Source organism: Lithobates pipiens, unplaced genomic scaffold (assembly GCF_037356315.1).
Source record: "Lithobates pipiens isolate NorthernLeopardFrog02 unplaced genomic scaffold, aLitPip1_a1.2 Scaffold_25, whole genome shotgun sequence".
In the NCBI taxonomy this organism is placed as follows: Eukaryota; Metazoa; Chordata; class Amphibia; order Anura; family Ranidae; genus Lithobates; species Lithobates pipiens.
The window spans coordinates 126,934,565-126,956,602 of record NW_027507787.1 but is presented as its reverse complement, the minus strand read 5'-3'; the positions used below and the strand labels follow the sequence as shown (position 1 = coordinate 126,956,602).

At 47.8% G+C, this 22,038-nt stretch overlaps 1 protein-coding gene across 1 annotated transcript in view; it reads right to left on the bottom strand.

Moving 5' to 3' along the window:
* ECHS1 (enoyl-CoA hydratase, short chain 1) overlaps positions 1 to 15,752 on the bottom strand; it is a 70,090-nt gene extending 54,338 nt beyond the window's left edge. The window contains exon 1 of the mRNA XM_077454847.1: positions 15,609 to 15,752. Within this exon, the coding sequence (XP_077310973.1) occupies positions 15,609 to 15,708 (100 nt within the window). The 5' untranslated portion in view covers positions 15,709 to 15,752. The remainder of the gene's footprint in view (positions 1 to 15,608) is intronic.
* Positions 15,753 to 22,038: the final 6,286 nt, after the last annotated feature.

Genomic DNA, 22,038 nt, shown 5'->3' with positions numbered 1-22,038 from the left:
CTTTCCCGTGAGGCTGAAATAAGGTTTTCCTGGAAAACCCCCCCCCCCCCCACACAGGCGCCCCTGGAGGTCGTACGAGACTGTCACAGACCCTGTCTGCCTGAGTCCCAGGGAAAATAATTCTGTAAAGAAAAAAGGGCCCTCAGAAAAATATAATAAAATGGAGAAACTTGGTTTCGCTGTCATCCTGTGGGAAACGCAATCAAGAACTGAGGGTCTGAGGGAGGGGTGGGAACTTTTAAACTTGTTGTTGATTGTGTTTCCTGTCAGGTGGACCAGTCATCTCTCAGGTGTGCCGTCCTGGAATATGACTGGAGAAAAAAACGTTTTTCCCTCAGTTTAGGCCGATACGTATTCTTCTACATATTTTTGGTAAAAAAAAAAAAAAAACGCAATAAGCAATTATTGATTGGTTTGCGCAAAAGTTATAGCTTTTACAAAATAGGGGATAGTTTTATGGCATTTTTATTAATAATTTTTTTTACTAGTAATGCGGGCAATCAGCGATTTTTATTGTGACTGCGACATTATGGCGGACATATCGGACATTTTTGGAACCATTGTCATTTATACATCAATCACTATTTAAATGCAGTGATTTCTGTGTAAATGACACTGGCAGTGAAGGGGTTAACCAGTGGGTGGCAGTGTAGGGGTTAAGTGTTCCTAGGGGTGTGTTACTAACTGTGGGGGGCTGGGCTTTCATTTAGTGAACGCTGATCTCTGCTCCAATCACATGGAGCAGAGATCAGCGTCACTAGTTGCTAGGCAGAATGGAGAAATGCTGTTTACAACGGCCTCACGGGGGTCCCGACTAGGGGTGCAACGGATTAAAAAAACTCATGGATCGAATCATTCCTCAGATCAGAGTCACGGATCGGATAATTTTTCGGATCAGCAAATAATAATTTAATTTGCAAAAACCTGTGAAAATTCCACCACCATATAGTCCCCACTGTAATATCCACAATGTCCCCCACTGTAATATTGGCTGAGTATGGCTGGGTACGGCTGAGCACGGCTGGGCACGGCTGAGTACGGCTGGGCACGGCTGGGTATCGCAGAGTATGGCTGGGTATCGCAGAGTATTGGCAGGCAGGGTATCGCTGAGTATTGGCAGGCAGGGTGTTGCTGAGTATTGGGGTATTGCCAGAGTATTGCTAGAGTATTGGGGTATTGCAGAGTATTGGCAGGGTATTGCAGAGTATTGGCAGGGTATTGCTGGGTACTGCAGGGTATGGAGGGATGGCTGCTTGCATCTCAGGATATCTCCCGTCCACTGTACAGGTTAGTACAGAGAGGGGAGAGAGGAATCGGCGTCATGACATGACGCCGGTTTATTTACAAGTGATCGCTCCGTCGGAGCGATCAGTGTAAACAGCCTGGGTGTAGAAAGATGGCCGCCGCTTCGGAGCTAGGCCAAAGCGGCGGCCTTTCCTAAGGCCGAGACCGCGGCATGTGCCGATCCGAGCGGGTTGACCCGTTCGGATCACGGATCGGTGACGATCCGTTGCACTCCTAGTCCCGACCAGCACGCGACATTGAAGATTGGACGTACCTGTACGCCAATATGCCTGCCTGTGCCATTCTGCCGAAGTACATCGGCGTCGGGAACTGGTTAATACAGTAATTTTAAGCTTCCACAGGTCTTTATAACTTTCTTCTAACCTTGAAAGTTCCTTATATTTGTAAATGTACTAAAATGATAGCAGTTCTTTTTTTTTTAGATTCCTCGAGCTCACTATTATCTGCAAGCCCTTAGTATCACATACAATATATGTTTCATATGTTTTCCGTAGGGATATGTATTGTCATCCAGTTTGGTGTGTGCGGAATGAAACGTAAAAAATGATCACATATCTATTAGGCTGCATTCACACCTGAGCGTAGCGTTTTCAAGCGTTTTTTGCGGCGTTTTTTACCGCGATTTGCAGCGTTTTTTTTACCGCGATTTTGTGCAGGGCAAAAGGTCACCAATGTTAAAAGAAGAAAAACGCCCAAATCTGCTCAATTCGAGCCATAAAAAAGGGTCCGGAACTTGTTTGATCTTCAGGCGTTCGGCTTCAGACGACATATAGTGGAGATGTGAACCATCTCCATTGAGAATAATATAATTTTTCCCCTCTAGCGTTTTGTAGCTTCAGGCTTCAAGCTACAAAACGCTCAGGTGTGAATGGGGTCTAAGGGTTCTAAAAATATTACTTAGCCCTACTAATAACACATTTTTAACTACTTCCCACCCGGCCAATGTATATAAACGGTTCCCGATGCGCTTGTGTCACCCGGACATGGTGCATCTTGGATCGGCAAGAGGGCTCTGTGATTGGCCCTCCTGATCACATGACAGCCGTGTCCAATCATAGCCATCATGTGATGTAAACAAACAGCCGGTTGCTAGGCAATCGGCTCTCCTCACACAGAAGTCATCGCTGAGGAGAGGAGAGCAGATCGCTGCAGCCGGCTGGTGATCAGCGAGTATGAGCTGTTTTTACAGCTTTTTACTCACTGATCACCAGTCTAGTATAAAATACACATGTCCCCAAATAATAAAAACACATGTTTATTAGGGCGGCACAGTGGTGTCGTGGTTAGCACTCTCACCTAGCAGTAAAAAGGGTCACTGGTTCAAATCCCAACCACGACACTACCTGCCTGGAGTTTGCATGTTCTCCCTGTGCCTGCGTGGGTATTCCTCTGGGCACTCCAGTTTCCATCCCACACTCCAAAGACATGCAGGTAGGTTGATTGGCTTCTGTCCAAAAGTGGCCTTAGTATATGAATGGGGACCTTAGATTGTGGGCTCCTTGAGGGTAGGGACCAATGTGAGTTTGCAACGTACAGGGATGGGATAGACACTCACTCAGGTTGAACTGGATGGACTGGTGTCTTTATTCAACCTTACTATGAAACTATGTCCCCTACATATGTCCAACTAAAATCACATGTCCCAATGATTATTTGCGTACATATGTTCGTGATCACACAAACCAATTATTATACACTTAACGAAATTTTTTTTTTTACCAAAAACATGTAGCAGAATACATTTTGGCTTAAATTTACGACAAAATTAGATTTTATTGGATTTCTTTGAAAATAGAAAATATTGTTTTTTTCCCAAATTTCCACTCTTTTTGCGCTTATATTGCAAAAAATAAAAAACGTAGTTGTGAATAAATACCACCAAAATAAAGCTCTATTCGTGCGAACAAAATGATAAAAATTTCATTTGGGTACAGTGTAGCATGACCGCGCAATTGTCATTGAAAGTGCGAGAAGGATGAAAGCTGAAAATTGGGCCCTGTATTGTAGTGGTTAAATATGTTATGATAAGTAACACAGATGATCAGATCTACAGGCAATTATGTGTAAAAGCATATGCAGTAGAATGTGTTTTTTAAACACAGCAAGAAAGGCATATGCAAGAAAAACTAATGTAGTTCAAAAGTTTTACTCAAATTTGGAGTGTCCTTTCCATTGTCTATATCCCTTAAAGAGGTTGTTAACCCACTGGGTACAATGCACACCATCCTCCTCTGTTTATTAATGTAAAGTGCTCCAGTGTTGGTTTTATAAAAAACTAAAATACAGCTATAAACCTGTTTACACAGCCCTAATCGGCACTCATGTGACGCCTCTCTCCTCTCTCAGCCTGACAGCTGCAGCGGGTCAGTCAAGAGGGGAGGAGGAGAGAGGAAGTGGGACACGCGAGCGCCGAGCAGCGCTCTGTAAACAGGTAAATAGCTACATTTATATAATAAGAATACAGACACTGGTGCACTTTACATTAATAAACAGAGCATGGTGTAACAAAATAGTAATTTCAGCAGCAGGACGGGAGGGGGTGGGCATGGACATGGAGCTTACAGGCAGGGAGGGAAGGGGAGAGAGGAGGACAGGAGAGCCAGTGGCTGATGGAGGCACGTAAACTGACCATAGTGTCAGGGCTCAGCAGCCATGATAAACTGTGGTTAGTTTACAGGGGGTATAGGCAGGCAGGCAGGTTTTTCTTAGATGGTACAGAGAGGGCCAGATTACACAGCCCAAGCACCGTTTGTTACCCTAAAAAAAATTAAGGATTCTGTTCCTTAAAAGCATGTAATAGCATGCTTTAAAGCCATGGTGCTCAACCTGTGGCCCCCCAGCTGTTGAGGAACTACAACTCTCATGAGGCATTGCAAGGCTGACAGTTATAATCGTGATTTGCAAAGGCTGAGGCATGATGGGATGTTCAGCAACACCTGGAAGGCCACAGGTTAAGCACCCAGGAACAGGATTTTTTATTTTTTTTGGGGTAACAAACACTTTAATCGTATTTAAAAACTTTTTAATTTTTCCATGGGACTTTTCAAGGCAATATGCAAACCTATAATAAAAGGCCATATATGCCAATGTTTATTATAGTACACAATATTTTTTTATTATCTAATGTTTTGTTTTATTTTGTACTATAATAAAGATTGGTGATTGGAGAAATGTTATCATTTAGGATAAGTTTGTATATTGCCTTGAAAAGTCCCATGGGAAAAGAAAAAAAAAAATGTATTGTAATAGATTACAGCGGTGCTTTCCTGTGTTATCAAAGAGTATATAGCCACGTAAGACTGGAGCACCTCTGCATGACAATCAGCTTTCATTTTCAAAGCTTAAACCGCCTATGCAGAAAAGGGGCATCTGTGGATAAAAAAAACAAGCTGTAAAGCTAGTACCGACGCCAGGAAAAAAAGTGCAGTTAAAATAAATAAATAAAAACGCAATTTTATCAGCATTTTGCATTGGCGTCAATGCGCGTTTAGCCACAATTCTATGGGAGTCCATTGATTTGAATAGAACTGCACTAGAAGTCGGATCATGATGATCCGACTTGTGGTGCGATTTGTGTGCTGAGGATCTTGAAGGGGAAACCCCATCAAAATAAAAATAAAAAATTGGCACGGGATTCCCCCTCAGGACGACACAAGACCCTTCGGTCTGTTATGGATTTTAAGGGAAACCCGCACGCCCCCCCAAAAATAAACGCCGTGGGGTCCCCCCAAAATCCATACCAGACCCTTATTTGAGCACACAGCCCAGCAGGTCAGGAAAATGGGGGTGGGTGGGGGGCGAGCGAAAAAAAAGTATTTTATTAAGGCAGGTCCAAGGTCCAGCACCTCTTCCAATTTCTTCTCTCTCTGCTGTCTTCTAGCTCTTTTGCTGGGTCTTCTCCACTGTCTTCTCCCTGTGTTGTTCTTCCAATGTTGACTCATGTAATGACTTATATTGGCATGGACGGGGCCAAATGCTGACATCATTCGCAGGCCCCGCCTTTGTGACCTTATCGGCCAGTGCATGGTGGGGCAATGATGGAGCCTCCGAAGGACGTCAGTGCGTGGCCCCGCCCCATACCAATTTAAGTCATTGCATACAGCGGACCCAGCATTACACCGGGAGATCACGTCAACATTGGGGGAGAGAGCGAGCGAGCGAGAGCGCGAGAGAGCGCGCGCGCGAGAGAGAGAGAGAGAGCGCGAGAGAGAGAGAGCGCGAGAGCGAGAGCGAGAGAGAGAGAGAGAGAGAGAGAGAGAGAGAGAGAGAGAGAGAGAGAGAGAGAGAGAGAGAGAGAGAGAGAGAGAGAGAGAGAGAGAGAGAGAGAGAGAGAGAGAGAGAGAGAGAGAGAGAGAGCAGAGAGAGAGAGAGAGAGAGAGAGAGAGAGAGAGAGCGCGCGAGAGAGAGAGCGCGCGAGAGAGAGAGAGAGAGAGAGCGCGCGAGAGAGAGAGAGAGAGAGAGAGAGAGAGAGAGAGAGAGAGAGAGCGCGCGCGAGAGAGAGAGAGAGAGAGAGCGCGCGCGAGAGAGAGAGAGAGAGAGAGAGAGAGCGCGAGAGAGAGAGAGAGAGAGAGAGAGAGCGCGCGAGAGAGAGAGAGAGCGCGCGAGAGAGAGAGAGAGCGAGAGAGAGAGCGCGCGCGAGAGAGAGAGAGAGCGCGCGCGAGAGAGAGAGAGAGAGCGCGCGAGAGAGAGAGAGAGCGCGCGAGAGAGAGAGAGAGCGCGCGAGAGAGAGAGAGAGAGCGCGCGAGAGAGAGAGAGAGAGCGCGCGAGAGAGAGAGAGAGAGCGCGCGAGAGAGAGAGAGAGCGCGCGAGAGAGAGAGAGAGCGCGCGAGAGAGAGAGAGAGCGCGCGAGAGAGAGAGAGAGCGCGCGAGAGAGAGAGAGAGCGCGCGAGAGAGAGAGAGCGCGCGAGAGAGAGAGAGCGCGCGAGAGAGAGAGAGCGCGAGAGAGAGAGAGCGCGAGAGAGAGAGAGCGCGAGAGAGAGAGCGCGAGAGAGAGCGCGAGAGAGAGCGCGAGAGCGCGAGAGAGAGAGAGCGAGAGCGCGAGAGAGAGAGCGAGAGAGAGAGCGCGAGAGAGAGAGCGAGAGAGAGAGCGCGAGCGCGAGAGAGAGAGCGCGAGCGCGAGAGAGAGAGAGCGAGCGCGAGAGAGAGAGAGCGAGCGCGAGAGAGAGAGAGCGAGCGCGAGAGAGAGAGAGCGAGCGCACGAGAGAGAGCGCACGAGAGAGAGAGAGAGCGCGAGCGCAAAAAGAGAGAACACAGCGCAGAGAGAAAAAACAGCAGAGGGAGAAGATGAAATCAGAAGAGACGCCGGAGCTGCCCTAACAAAAATAAAAAAATACTTTAAAACCCTGTGTACTGTGTTTATTTTTTACTTTTTTTGGGGGGTGAAGGGTACAATGTACCCCATAATCATTCACATAGGGTGGGGGGGGTCGGGATCTGGGGGCCCCCCTTGTTAAAGGAGGCTTCCAGATTCCAATAAGCCCCCGCAACCAATGGCGAGGGGTTGTCGGGAAGAGGCCCTTGTTCTCATCAACAAGATGGGGGACAAGATGCTTTGGGGTGGGGGGGACAAGGTCCCCCCTGCCCCAAAGCACCCACCTTGCATTTTGAGGGCATGTGGTCTGATATTGTCCAGGAGAATGGGGGGGGGGGGGGCGCTCACTCGTCCCTCCCCCCCTTTCTTGACCTGCCGGGCTGTGTGTTCAGATAAGGCTCTGGTGTGGATTTTGGGGGGAACCCCATGCCATTTTTTTTATTCCCCTTTTATCCATACCCAGACTAAGGGTCTGGTATCGTCCCGGGGGGGGGGGGGGGGGACCCAAGCCAATTTTTTTTCATTTTGGCGGGGGTTCCCCTTCAAGATCCTCAGCACACAAGTCACACCACAAGTTGGACCATCATGATCCGAGTTCTGGCACGACTTCTTTTCAAATCAACGTGATCCCATAGGGAACGATTGATTTTTAATAGAGGCAGAGAAACACCTGACGAGGCTTAACTCTCTGTATAAAGCGTTAAGCTGCGTTTGACAGCTTGTTACCAGCATTTTTACAGCCCTAACACTGGTCCTTGTTTTTTTTTGGAGCCTAAAAACACCTATGCCACGTACAGCTCAAAAATGCCGATGTGGGTATGAGGCCATTGAATAACATGGAGAGGCATTTTTAAGCTCTAAAAAAAAATAAAAAAATAATAAAAAGCTCCTAAAACGCGGGGCATGAGGCCTTAAAGTTGAATAATGTCCTTGCTTTAGGTGTGTACCTCCCGAAGCCTTGCTAAAAAAAAAAAACTCCCAGGGATGACATTATCGCATTCTGCCTTGACACCCGCATCATTACAGGAGCACTCGCAAACCCCTGCACACGTGTCATCCACTATGTCCTCTGTCTCAGTATCCCTAAACCCAAAGCGACTGCAGGAGAGGAGAGAGAGCACACATGAGAGGGGTTTTGACTTGGCTGGGAGTGTCTTAGCAACATCCTAGCAACAAGGCAGGACAAGATAATGGTATCTCTGGGAGTTTTTCAGTCGGAATTTGAAAGATACATATATGGCTTACAGCTCTAGCAAGGGCAATATTCAACTTTAATCAAAGCTTCACAGTTTGGTTTTATCTACAGGCACCCCTTATCTGTATAAGCAGTTTTTGGTACTCAATTGGGGATCTAACTCTTTAAAGGCCAAGTTCACAGTTTAAAAGAAAAATAATAAATGCACTTTATTTTTTGCAAGTAAAATAAAGTGTATTATTTTTTTTCTTAGGTACCTGTAAAGGATTGTACCCCTGATCAGCAGCTCACGGGTACAATCGCAGGCTCCTGCATACTCAGTACACTGTCAGTTACTAAAGTCCGAGAAGATCAATGAACTACAACAGCTCTCACCAGCGTCCTCGCAATTCATTGAGAAGCTGTCTGCCAAAATGGCTAACAGTACTTGTACTCTATTCATTCACAAAACTCTCTGAATGAATGACGCAGCTGTGTGAACGGAGCCCCGCACCGACACACTGTATTTGAATTATAACAGGGGGTGTGTCACTATGGGGGATCGGGCTAGCATGCTGACAGGTGCTTTAGTAACATGTTAGCTCCAGAATATGGGTATCACATGTAACATGTCACTAAGGCCCCTTTCACAAAGGCCTTCAGTTTGTTTCAACAGTTCAGTGATGTTTTTTCAAAGAAAAAACGGATCAGTTCTTATGTCAGTTCTCCACTTAACCACTTGAGTGAAATTTTTGGTTTACATTAGAGCGGCAGGATTCTGGATAAAATGAGAATCACAATTTTTTTGCTTAGAATAAAGATCACGATTCATGCGGCGTAACATCATGTTTCACATTATATTAAAAAAGTGTGTTAACTTTACTGTTTCTTTTGTTTTGTTTTTTTGTTCATTTTTTTATTAATTGAAGTGTATTTTTGCCTCAAAAAATGTGTTTGAAAGACCGCTGCACAAATAGTGTGATGTAAAATACTGCAATGATCGCCATTTTACTCTCTAGGGTCTCCAATTGGGGTTTCTAAGTAATTTTCTAGCAAAAAAAATAGGATTTTTGTACTCACCATAAAATCCTTCTCTGAAGTTAATTGACGGACACAGCACCTTTAATCTTGACCTTAGGGTTATATCGCCACCTTCAGGAGAGGACTAGGCAGAACATGTAAAAACAGCAAAACTGCACAGTACCCAGGGGGGGCGATCCTACTGGCTATAACCCCTCACTCTGCTTCCAGCAGCTCCGTTTGTCAAAAAGCAGTACAAACATAAATAGGAGGGGTGGGTGCTGTGTCCATCAAGGAGCTTCAGAGAAAAGGATTTTACAGAGAGTGCAAAAAATCTATTTTCTCTTTCGTTCATTGACAGACACAGCACCTTTAATCTTGACCTTAGGGACGTCCCACAAGCAGTGTAAAAAATTAAATAAAAAATAAAAACACACGAGGGGTGGGAACCACAAGAAAATAAACTCCACCCATAACAAAAAAGGAACCCCTCAACAGAGGAGTTGCAACCTTAAACGGCCGCCTGCAAAACCTTGCGGCCGAAGCATGCATCCGAAGATGCGCTCACATCAACCTTGTAAAAATTTAGTGAAGGTATGAGCCGACGACTAGATCGCCACCTTACACACCTGGGAAACGGACGCTCGGTATCGGAAAGCCCAGGTGGCACAAATTGCCCTGGTCGAATGTGCCGTGCCAGGAAAGGGGGGCGTCCACCACCTTATGGCATAAGCCTGAACCACGATCTGTCTGATCCATGCCAGGAAAGGGGGGCGTCCACCACCTTATGGCATAAGCCTGAACCACGATCTGTCTGATCCATTAAGAAATTGTGGCAGACGAAACCACCAGGCCCTTCTTCGGACCAGCCACCGATACAAACAACGAGTCCAACCTCCGGGAAAGGTGCTGTAGGAGACAGATACACCCACAGAGCCTGGACCACATCTAGAGAATGCAAAGCAACCTCTTTGGGATGAGACGGTCGAGAACATAAGGACGGAAGCACAATGTCCTCATTTAGATGAAAACCCAAAACAACCTTTGGAAGAAACGAAGGCTGCGGAAGCAGCACCACCTTATGCTTGTGGAGGATCAAGTAGGGAGACTTGCAAGACAAGGCCACCAACTCAGAAACCCTCCTGACAGATGTAATAGCCACTAGAAAGACTACTTTCTGAGAGAGTGTCAATAAGGGAACCTCCCTAATGTTCTCAAATGGCGGTTTCTGAAGTATCGAGAGTACCAGACTCAAATCCCACAGAGGCAGAGGTGGTCGAACCGGAGGGGCCACATGTCGAACCCGCCGAACAAACGTACACACCAATGAATGAGTCGCCAAAAGGTTGCTGAAAAAAAAAAAAAAAAAAGACAGTCAAAGCTGATACCTGCCCCTTGACTGTACTTAATGCAAGTTTCTGATCCACTCCTTGCTGCAAAAACTGCAGGATCCTGGAAACTGAATATGTATGCAGACGTCACGCCATCTCCTCACACATGGAGATGTAGGCCTTCCTTGTACGATGATAAATCTTCCAAGAAGAGGACTTCCGTGCCCTCAGCATAGGGGAGATCACCGAATCTGACAGTCCTTGGTCCCTTAGCACCTGGCTTTCAACAGCCATGCCGTTAAAACCAGCGACGATAAAGCAGGGTGAAGTATTGGAACTTGAAACAGGTCCTCCCACATTGACAGCTGCCACGGAACATCCCCCACCATTCTGATTATGTTGGCGTACCAAGGCCGTCAAGGCCAATCTGGGGCAATCAGAATTACTGCAATCCCCTCAGCCTCCACTATGAGTAGCAGACGGGCTAGAAGTTTGAGCAGGGGGCATAAATCAGCCAATAATGCCCACATGGAGCCACCAACCTGTCTGATGCGTCTGCCCAGGGGTCTCTTGACCTGGCCGCAAACCTCTGTACCTTCCGTTTGAGCCGAGAGGCCAGTGCTGCAGCTGAGCTCCTTTTTCCACCTTGATGGTGGCGTTGTCCGACTGGATCTTGGCCGGTCACCCCTGCAGCCTCTGTGACCATGTGGAGAGGCACCGCCTGATTCTTCCTGCTTCCAGCAACCCTGGGCCGACTGTACGCCCCAAACCCCCCCCCCCCCCCCCCCCCACCCAGCCAGTCAGGCTGGCATCCGTTGTGATCACTGTCCAATGGAGAGGAAGGAACAACTTCCTGGACCATTTGGACAGGATCTCTTTGCAAGACTCCAGTGTGGAATTGAGCATAGGGTACCGCCAAGAAAGTGGCTACCATGAGGCCCAGAACTCGCATGCAAAAATGCAGCAGCGACCACCTGTGGGACACCAACTTCACCACAGATTAAAGAGTCTGCAGCTTGTCTAAGGGGAGAAAGACTCTCGCCTCCCGGAGAGTCTGAATGGTGATTGCCACATCCTCCCTTAATTCTGGAAGCGGAAGCTGTTCTCAGGAGGAGGTCGTCCAGGTAACCCACGATTGCAATCCCTTGTTGTCTTAGCAATGCCAGAATTGGGGCTAGCACCTTGGTGAAGACCCTTGGCGCCGTCACTAGGCCAAAAGGCAGAGCTACAAACTGACAGTGCTCGTGCCGACGCAAAATGTAGAAACCTCTGATGCCTGACGCATATGGGGACATGCTTCTTTGGAACTACAAACAGATTGGAGTAAAATCCCTGAAACCTTTCCTGTGTCGGTATAGGTACTGTCACCCCCAGCCCAGCAGCAGGTCCTGTACTGCCCCAAACAGGGACTCTCGACGAGCTGGAAGAAGATGAAGGTTGGGAGGGGAAAAAATCTGTTTGGCGGACAAGAAAGAAACTCTCATCTTGTAGCCTGATGGAACCAGTTCGCAGACCCAATGGTCGGAAAGAAGGGAGATCCAAAGAGCTGAAAACTCCCAAAAGCGTCCCCCTACCCGAGTGTCGGACGGTGGGGAAACTTCATGCGGCAACAGATTTGCTTGTAGGCTTGAGAAACCAGGGGCACTTTTGTCCCTCAGCGGGCACCTTGTCCAGCTGGGAACGCTTACCTGCGGTGGCTTCTGAGCAGAAAAGGAGGGCCCATGCCTACGGCGTGGCGCCTTACCCTTTCTTGATTGTGGGAGCAAAGTACTCTTCTCCCCAGTAACATTCTTAATAATGTCATCGAGCGAGGCTCCAAATAGCCTCTTCCCCAGAGCTTTCTTAGAAGTCTGGTCCGCAGACCAGCATTTAAGCCAAATCAGGCAACGTAGCACCACAGCTGATACAGAGGCTCTTGAAAGCAAAGGGGCCGTATATAGGGCCGCATCACAGACATATTTTAGGCCCTGCACCAACTGGTCTGCCAGTTCCACACAGACCGGAGAAACCTGTTGCTTCTCCAACTCGGTGCAATAACTTAGCCAGTCAGTAAGCGTCTGACACCAGGGCCGTGGCTAACACTGGCCACAACCGTAAACATGGACCGGGCAACCACCTCTGCCCTTCTGTCGGCTGGGTCCTTGAAGGCAGGAGTCCCTTCCACCGGAATCGTGGTTACCTTATTTAACCTGGATACGGGGGGGGGGGGGCTGGCGGGGGGGAATCAATGACCGGAGATGTCCATTTTTCAAGAAATTCTCCTCAAAGGGATAACGCACCACCATCAGTCTTGGGACTGAAAAGGCCCATTGCGGGCTTCCCCACTCCTTGAAAAATAAACGTATCAAAATAAGTTAGGTAGGGAAACACCTTAGCAGTGCCGGCCGGCTTATGGGATCCAAAAGGGACCGATGCTTCTGCAAATGTTCCCACCGTATCCTCTATCTTTAGGGTATCCCGCACCGCTGTGATAAGTGCTCCTACTAGCACTTTTTCCTGTGCTGACCCGGACATGGAGTCATCCTCGCTGTCCGAACGGTCCTGGTCCGCATCCTCTGACATGTCAGAACAGGAGCCACCTGTCACAGCAGGGCCGAGTCTGAATCAGAGCTTTCCCCAGAAGATGGTGGGGGGAGGGGCATTTTTACCCCCCTTGCGCCAGCACACCGCTTCCACCCTGGCAACAAAGGACTCCAGGACCGCCGACAAAGCATCCATAGGCACCGTAGGTGCAGGTGAGCTGGTTGCAATAACAGGGATGTCCAAGGAAGAAGCGCCAGCGTCTGACGCCATGCTGACCCACTCTCGCCTGTCACTGCTTAGAAACCTAAGGCAAGCCACAACAAAATTCCACCTTCCTAACTGCCACAGACTGAGGGGCCCCCCGCAGGACTCACCACCCTGACCCAGGTACCGTGCTGTGCTGCCGCCGTCCGCTCTCCCCTGTGCCAGCCAAGAGGTGTTCTGTGTCAGTTTTGCGCTGTTCCAGACTGAAAAAGCCACCCAGCGCTAGAGTGAAACAAAGCTGGGACTACTAGAAAATGGCTACCTGCCGCCTCAGCAAAAAAACGTCTGAGAGCACTGGGAAAATGGCCACCGGACTTCAAGAAAATGGCCGCGGTTAAGAAAACGGGCTGTGGCTACAAAGAATGGACACGGCCGGCACGGCGGCCAGACCCAACATGGCAAACACACAGACATGTAAAAAACGGCCCAAAAACAGGGCGAAAAACGTGCAGACCACCAACCGCCCAGCGTAGCCCCCTGTTAGGACTCAGAGACCCCCCCCCAGATGACCCCCGGCCAGGTACGTGCAGCGCACCACCTATGCCCAGTCACACAGCAGCAGATAGCATGAGGAGGAGGGAAAAGGACAGGAAGAAGGGAGAGTGAGAGACCCCCTAGTGGACCTCCCAGGGAATGCCCAGTTGCTTCATCCTGCCGAGACAGGTGGGACCATACTTACTCCTCCTGCAGGGACTACTGGATGCATTCCACGGACAGATCCATCAACCGAGCAGTACAGGGTGGCTGTCGGCCACGGCACACTGACTCGGACAGCAGTAGCCAGTCATATGTGTGCCCTGGAGTATATAGCTCACCAACCACCCTTGGACCAGAAGGGGCATGTCGTGGCCGACCCAGCCCGTTGCTAGGGTCTGGTCACACTTGATGGCCAGGCTGGAGAGACGACCAGGATCTATATTATCCAGCCAGTCACCCAGCCCGGCTGTTGACTGTAGATCACAGGAATCAAAAGCATCCCCTGGGTGGTACTGTGCAGTTTTGCTGTTTTTACATGTTCTGCCTAGTCCTCTCCTGAAGGTGGAGATATAACCCTAAGGTCAAGATTAAAGGTGCCATGTCCATCAATGAACAAAAGAAAAATACTGATGTTAAACTTGTAAGCAACAAGTGACAGAAAACGACTGAATATTTAAGTGGTTAAACTGCCCTCATTTACAGACCGAAGTTTATCCTTTTGATACTCTTTGATCTCTTCTTTATCTCTCTGCACTGATGAATGTGTTTTTTGTTTTTTTGACAGCTCTGACTCTGCACTGTTTACATAGAATCGGGGAAATGCCAGTTCGGATCGAGAGGGGGATTGAATCGAGATTTTACTTTTGATTGTTTTTTTGTTTTTTTAATCGTCCCCTATGTGAAAGCAGATACGCGACAGGTCCTCTTTGGGGGGGTCAATGTGTGCAAGGCAGGAGAAGAGCAGTATACTCAGTGAGGGGGCAGTCTGTACAGAGAGGCTCCTTCACTTGCCGATGCTGTCACTTTTTAACACAGAAGGCTTTTTATCTTTATCTGCATTAAAGGGGTTATAAAGGCAGAAGGTTTTTTCTATGCATTAAGATAAGTGTGCAGCAGCTCCCCCCCATACTTGCCTGAGCACCATCTAGGTCCAGCAATGTCCATCCAGAGAGAACGGCAGACTGTGTCAATTCAGACACGGAGCTGAAGCTCGGCTGCCCCCATAGCAAGCTGCTTGCTGTAGGGGGGGGGGCACTCGACAGGAGGGAGGGGCCAGGAGCACAGAAGAGGGACCCGAGAACAGGAGGATCCGGCTGCTTTGCGCAAATCCACTGCACAGATGAGGTAAATAGGACTTTGAGAGATATATATATATATATATATATATATATATACACACACACACATACATATATCTGAGGGACTTTACAATCACTTTAAGATTAAAAAAAAAAAAAACCTTATGCGTTTACAATCACATTTACTGTTGACTGTCTTACTACCTCTGCTGGTAATTTATTCCAAGCATCAACTACTCTTTCAGTAAAATACTTTCTACAATTAGTTTTGAACTTTCCTCCAGTTAGTTTGAGGTCATGCACCCCCTGTGCTGGTAAATAAGGATGAGCTCAGGTGTGTTCGCAATTGGCACGTGCAGAGCCCGCCAGGACATCGACACTGCACAGCGCTAATCACAGGCGGTGAGACATTCCCCGATCTCTGCAGCCGCGCTTCGGGGGAATGTCTCACTGCCTGTGATTAGCGCTGTGCGGTGTCGACGTACTGGCAGTCTCTGCATGTGCTAGTTGTGAACACGCCTGAGCTCATCCTTACTGGTAAACACATGGTCATGGCGCGCAGATTAAGACAATTGAAATCAAGTCAGAAAGAAACTTATGGCTATACGATTGTTTGCAAATTCAATCACACATCAATCAGATTAAAGAAAACCTCTAACACACAAGAGTGTGTGTCCACTACTGGTAACCTCTGTGTGTTGTGCTATATTCAGCTGTGTGTTGTCATATACCTCTGATGGCTACACTACATGGACATACAGTACAGGGGGCTTCTTAGGGACACACTGCTGTCTGTAATCACCTGATCCTCCATGTGGAGAACACACTATATTATATCCTGCCTACTGTCACAGCTGTCCGCATACAAACACAAAACAGATCTCTCTCCCACCCCCGCAATATACCAGCGCTGTAGCCCCGAGAAAGCCCATGGCGGATCGGAAATACAGATGACAGCCGAATGATTCCCCTGCACAGCGTAGCCATGTTGTCCTCGTCACGCATGCGCACAGCAAGCGCCCTTGTAATTCTCGGGACTCGCTCCTCCAAGCAAGGACGGAGCCAATAGCGCATGCGCATATTGTACTGGGCTTTGTAGATATTTAACCTGGCTTCTACGGTAGTATTCACATTATAAATGTTATTTATGTTTCTGGGGTTAGACAATGAGAGAAAAAGCTTGGAAAACAAAAAAAACAAAAAACAAAGCTCCAAATACAGAAACTGGTGGGATAATGTGAGGCGATACTAATTAATATGGATGAGCTCTGGCGTGTTCGCATGCTCCACGTGCTGAGCCCGCCAGAAAGTCGGTGCAGCGCTGCGCTAATCACGGGCAGTGAGACATTGCCTGATCTCTGCAGCCGCGCATCGGGGCAATGTCTCAATGCCTGTGATTAGCGTTGCGCCGACTTCCTGGCGGGCTCTGCACGTGGAGTATGCGAACATGCCGGAGCTCATCCTTACTAATTAACCACTTCAACCCCGGAAGAATTTACCCCCTTAAAGTGGAGTTCCACTCTAAAGTGGAACTTCTGCTCATCGGATGGCACTTTTTGGAAATAGTTAGCCGCAGTTGTTTTTTTTGTTTTTTTTACTTTTTGCTATAATATATATCCAATAAAAAACAAAATGTATTAATCAGTTAAGGCCAATATGTATTCTATATATTTTTTATAAAAAACAAAATCACAGTAAGCGTATATTGATTGGTTTGCACAAAAGTTATAGCGTCTACAAAATAGGGGATAGATTTATGGCATTTTTTTTTTTTTTTTTTTTACTGGTAATGGTGGTGGTCAGTGATTTTTAGTGGGAATGAAACATTTCAGTGGACAGATTGGACACTTGACACTTTTTTTGGGACCAGTGTCATTATTACAGTGATCAAAGCTAAAAATATGCACTCATTACTGTAAAAATGACACTGGCAGGAGTTAAGTGTGTCCTAAGGAGGTGCTTTGTAACTGGGGGGGAGTGGACTGACTGGGAGTACAGAGAGTGATCGCTGTTCCTGATCACTAGGAACAGATGATCTCTGTACTCCCCTGTCAGAATAGGGATCTGCTTTGTTTACATAGGCCAATCCCCGTTCTGCCTTTCTGAGGAGTGATCATGGGTGGCTGGCAGACATCGCGGCTGCTGAACCCAAGCATCAGCTCCCCCGTTGTGCAGCAGGCGCGCTCGTCTGCAGTGTCTCCTTTTTCGCAATAGGGCCGCCCTGCCACAGTATATATGAGGTGGGTGGTCCTTAAGTGGTTAACAGAAATTTGTTGCTAAGGCCCCTTTCACACTTGTACAGACATCCCAATTCTCCCGCGGGGTGTGGGAGCCTTCCACATTTCGGGGACAGCTCCAGCACACCCGCAAGTGCTGCCTGATATCCCAGCTGCAGGGCCCATCCTGGATGGTCCCCTGGTTAACAGCCAGGGATGACCGGTGCAGCAGGAGGGACAGCTGTTAACACCAATCTCCGTGTATAGCTGACAGCGGCTTCTCCTTCTCTCCCTCCCGCAGCTGTCGGGTAAAAAGCTATACAGGGAGAATGGTTATCACAGATGTCCCTCCCACCGATCATCCCCAACTGTTCCCTGTATCCTCCTCCTCCAGCCCCCTTCCGTGTCCTTTCCCCCCGTTCTTCTACAGCTCCCCTCTGTGTCCTTCACCCCCCCTTCTTCTCCAGCTCCCTGTCCTCCCCCCCCTCCGCCCTCGTCCCCCACAATCAGCTTCCCTCCTCTCTTCTCCCGCCAACTGTGGGGATCTGTCAGGATGGCGAGCAGCGGAAGGGATCGGTCATTTACTGGCCCCTGCCTTTTCTGAATTAGACACAGTGAGCGAGACCGCTCCTTTGTCCTGTGAAAACTGAGCAGAGTAAACTGTGTGTTACTCTGCTCAGTTTGGAATGGACAGAAGCCGCTGGCCCATTGCGTCACTCTTCTGGCAGCTGGGAAGGATGCAGGACAAGATGCAGTAGTGTTGGAGGTTGTTCCGCCACCACGCCTCCAAAATGCTACTACTGGTTGTGACAAACCTCTCTCCTCCACCCCCTCCTCTTCTTCTTCCTCCATGGCCTCTGCCAGTGTTCTGTCCTCGGAACCAGCGGTGCTCCGTAGGCGTTCAAGGGGCTACGCAAGTATGCAGGCAAAACAATGCCATGCCGTGCTTGCGCTGGTTTGTTTGGGGGACAGGAGCCACACTGGGGGCAGATATTTTGTCAGCTCTGCAGGGGCAGGCCAAGAGGTGGTTGACGCCACACCAGCTTAAGCCAGGATTGGTGGTTTGCGACAATGGCACCAAACTCCTCTCCGCCCTCCGACAGGGACAACTGACCCATGTGCCCTGTGTGGCTCACGTCCTTAACCTGGTGGTGCAGCTGTTCTTGGGCAGGTACCCGGGCTTACAGGATGTCCTGAAGCAGGCCAGGAAAGTCTGTATGCATTTCCGCCGATCATTTAATGCCTGTGCTCGGCTGGCTGAGCTCCAAAAGGAGTTAAACCTGCCCAAGAACCACCTTATATGTGACATGCCCACCAGGTGGAACTCAACGTTGGCAATGCTGCAGCGGCTGCACACGCAGCAGAGGGCCATCAATGAGTACCTGTGCGACTACGGCACCAGGACAGGCTCAGGGGAGCTCGGTTTTTTCTCAAGCTGAAGCTGATGTAACCAAATTTTTTTTTTTAAATGTCACATCCCTTCAAGACTGCCTATGCTGATGCTGAGGGACTATCCTTTTATGTTGACTTACTATCCTCTTCCTCCTCAATGATCCTGCTGATAGCGTGGAAGAACATTTTTGGTTCTGGGCGCCGCCACCAGTGGCTAAGGTCCAATTTTTCAGCCCCTGTTTAACAGGGGCATGTAATACAATTTTTGATGCAATGCTTTACAGCAGGGCTCATTCCTGCACTCCAACTAGAGTATCTGTGAGGGGTTGCAGTGTTGTGACACCAGCGCCTAAGGCCCAATTTTTCAGCCCCTGTTTAACAGGGGCGTTTAATTAAAATATTTGATGCAATGCTTTGCAGCAGGGCTCATTCCTGCACTACAACTAGAGTATATGGGAGAGGTTGCAGTGTCGTGGCACCAGCACCAGTGCCTAAGGCCCAATTTTTCAGCCTCTGTTTAACAGGGGCATGTAATTACAATTTTTGATGCAATGCTTTGTAGCAGGGCTCATTCCTGCACTACAACTAGAGTATATGGGAGAGGTTGCAGTGTCGTGGCACCAGCACCAGTGCCTAAGGCCCAATTTTTCAGCCCCTGTTTAACAGGGGCATGTAATTACAATTCTTGATATAATATTTCACAGCAGGGCCCATTCCTGTGCCCACCGAGAGTAACTGTGAGGACTTATAGTGTTTTGGCACCAGCACCACAACCACCAAAGGCCCAATTTTTCTACCACTGTTCAGCAATGGCATGTAATTACAATTCTTGATATAATCGTTCACAGCAGGGCGCTCCAGTGCCCACCAAGAGTCACTTTGAGGGCTTACAATGTTGTGGCAACACCAACACCTTGTTCCGCCATTTCTGCAGAGCATATAGGGCAGACCCCTACTTTCAAGCATCCAACTTACAAACGTCTCCTACTTGCAAACGGATGGAGACAAGAGGAAGTGAGATGAAAAAAGACGGACGGCAAAACAAATTATACAGGGGTGATAACCCTTCCCTATGTTTTCCAAAAAGCTTAAAAATAGATTTTTTGACTGGAGCTACACTTTAAAAATGTACCAGTTGAAAATTACAAACAAATTCTACTTAACACAACAAACCTACACAGTCTCTGTCTTGTTTGCACCGCCTGTATACTGCTGTTCTGAGTATATAGGGCCTGGGGGCACCACACCTTTCCTTTTTTTAATATGGGTAAGGGGTTCCCCTTAATATTTGTACAAGACCCAAAGGGGCTGGTAATGGGCAGGGGGGGCTACCCATGGCATTTTCTCAATGATTTTCATCCATATTGCCGGAACCAGATATTACATTAAAACCGCAAGCAGTTTTAAATGACTTTTTTTCCGTTAGATGTCATTTTGTGCAGGGACTGTTCTAAACATGGAAACACGTGGCACTTCACAGGCATACTAGAGACACCCCCAGGCACAATATTTAAAGGAATATTTCACTTTTTTTTTTCACTTTCATCGTCATTAAAATCAGTGCTCCCAAAAAACAGCCATTTTTAAAAACATTTTAGGCATTGACCCATGTCCCATGGGGCAGGAGCCAGGTCCCCAAACCCTTTTTAGGACAACATCTTGCATATTAGCCATTAAAATTAGCACTTTTTATTTCAAACATTCGAGTCCCATAGACTTCAATGGGGTTCTAAAGTTCCCATGAATTTGCGGTCCGTACGAAAGTTCTGGTGCGAACCGAACCGGGGGGTGTTCGGCTCATCCCTAGTCTCCACAAATCAGAGTATTTGTCATGTTTGTTTTGTGCTGAAAGTGTGAGATCTTCCAATTTGTTGATCTCCTCCACTTTTAGTAGCCAGCAGCCTACTGTTGGTGGTGAAGCGTTTTTTTCATTTAAGAGGGATACATGCCTTAGCAGAGTTTATTAAATGTCGTAGAATTGATTTCTTATATTTTTTAGCTGGAATGGTCAAAATGTGCAGTAGGAATCGGGTATCTTGTAGTCAGTGAATTTTTGAGTAATGTTCCGTACTTCCGGCCAATATGGTGTTAACTTTGGGCAAGACCAAAAAATGTGCCTTCCTCCTCCTGGCATCTCCAGCAGCGGTCAGGCACCTCAGGGTAAAATTTATGTAGCATCTGCGGGGTGTAGTACCATCTTGTCAGTATTTTGTTATTTGTTTCTTGAATTTTGGTGCAGATAGATGACTTCAAGGAAATCCTAATCATATTTTGTCTTTGATTTGTCGTAAACTTATGGTTCATCTCTTTCTCCCATTTCTCCATCCAAGGTAGGTGCAATTGATCCGGGGGGCTATCAGTAGCTACTCAGTTTTCAAGAGTACTTGCATCAGAGGTCCAGTGTCTGAGCAGTACTCTTCAAATGTGGAGAGTTGCCGACCATATCTTCCTGGGGTCTTTAGAGAATGGAGGAAGTGATGAAGCTGCAGGGCATTCCAAAATGGCAATCAAAAGGAGCCCAAGGGCTCCATTAACGCCGAGATGGAAGGCCAGTTTTCTGCCTGTAGAAAGTATGATGCTCTAAAACAGTTATTTTGTTACATGGTGGAGAATTGACTGTCTCTCAGCCCTTGTACACACGGTCGGAGAATCCGTCGGAATGTGTCCTATCGGACCATGTCGTCGGATAATCCGTTGGAATATCCGTCGGACCCAATTTTCCAACTTGTTGGAAATATTTTCCGACCAACTGGTCCAATCGGACATACTCCGATCATGTGTAGAGAATTTTGATCGGACCAAGTGCCACGCATGCTCAGATCAAATTCCTACATCAAAGCTATTGGCTACTAGCCTGAATGTAGTCCCATCGTAACGAAATTACGTCATCACGTTCTGAAAGATCGGATTTTTCGACAACTTTGTCCGACCGCGTGTATGCAACAGGTTCGGACAAAATCCGACGGATTTGGTTGTCGATATCTCCGACCGTGTGTACAGGGGCTTAGGGCTGGGAGGAATTGCGGGTTTCCAAGAATGGGCATCAGGGGAGAGTCCGTGGTCGAAAGAGAGGTGTTTCTAACTACTAGTGTGCAGTATTTTCAATACAGATTCCTCCTGTAAGAGTGCTGTTCCGTGACACTACACACCTTTTTCATTGCATCTACGGAAAGGTTTCTTCACAGTAAAACTGCATTCACACCTCTGCGTTTTGAATCGTGGGCAGATTTGCTGTGATTCTACCCACAATTTCAAAGTGCCGAGGGGTGAATGGCAAATCGCAGAACGCACATTTGAGATGCCATTTATTTAACTGCACCTAAAATCGTAGTGCGGTTCTGCCACAATTGTTGCATGGTAGAGCACATTGCAATAGCAGCAACCCACATCACTTGAAGCTTGTCGCCCCCAAAAAGTTAATCTACAATGTGGCAGAGCCGCACCGCAAATTGTAAAATTGTAAACACAAAATGTGTGTCCTGCGATTTGTCATTCACGCCTCAGGGCTTTGAAATCGTGGGCAGACTCGTGGCAAACAAAACGCTAAGGTGTGAATGCAGTCTTATGCAACGTACACACGACCGGACTTTGACGGACTATGTCCGACGGAATGAATCCGTCGGATATTATGATCGTGTATGGGCTCCAGCGGGCTTTTTTATCCCAAAAGTCAGACATACCTAAAAATAAAACATGTTTCAAATTTTTCCGACGGACTCGACTCCAG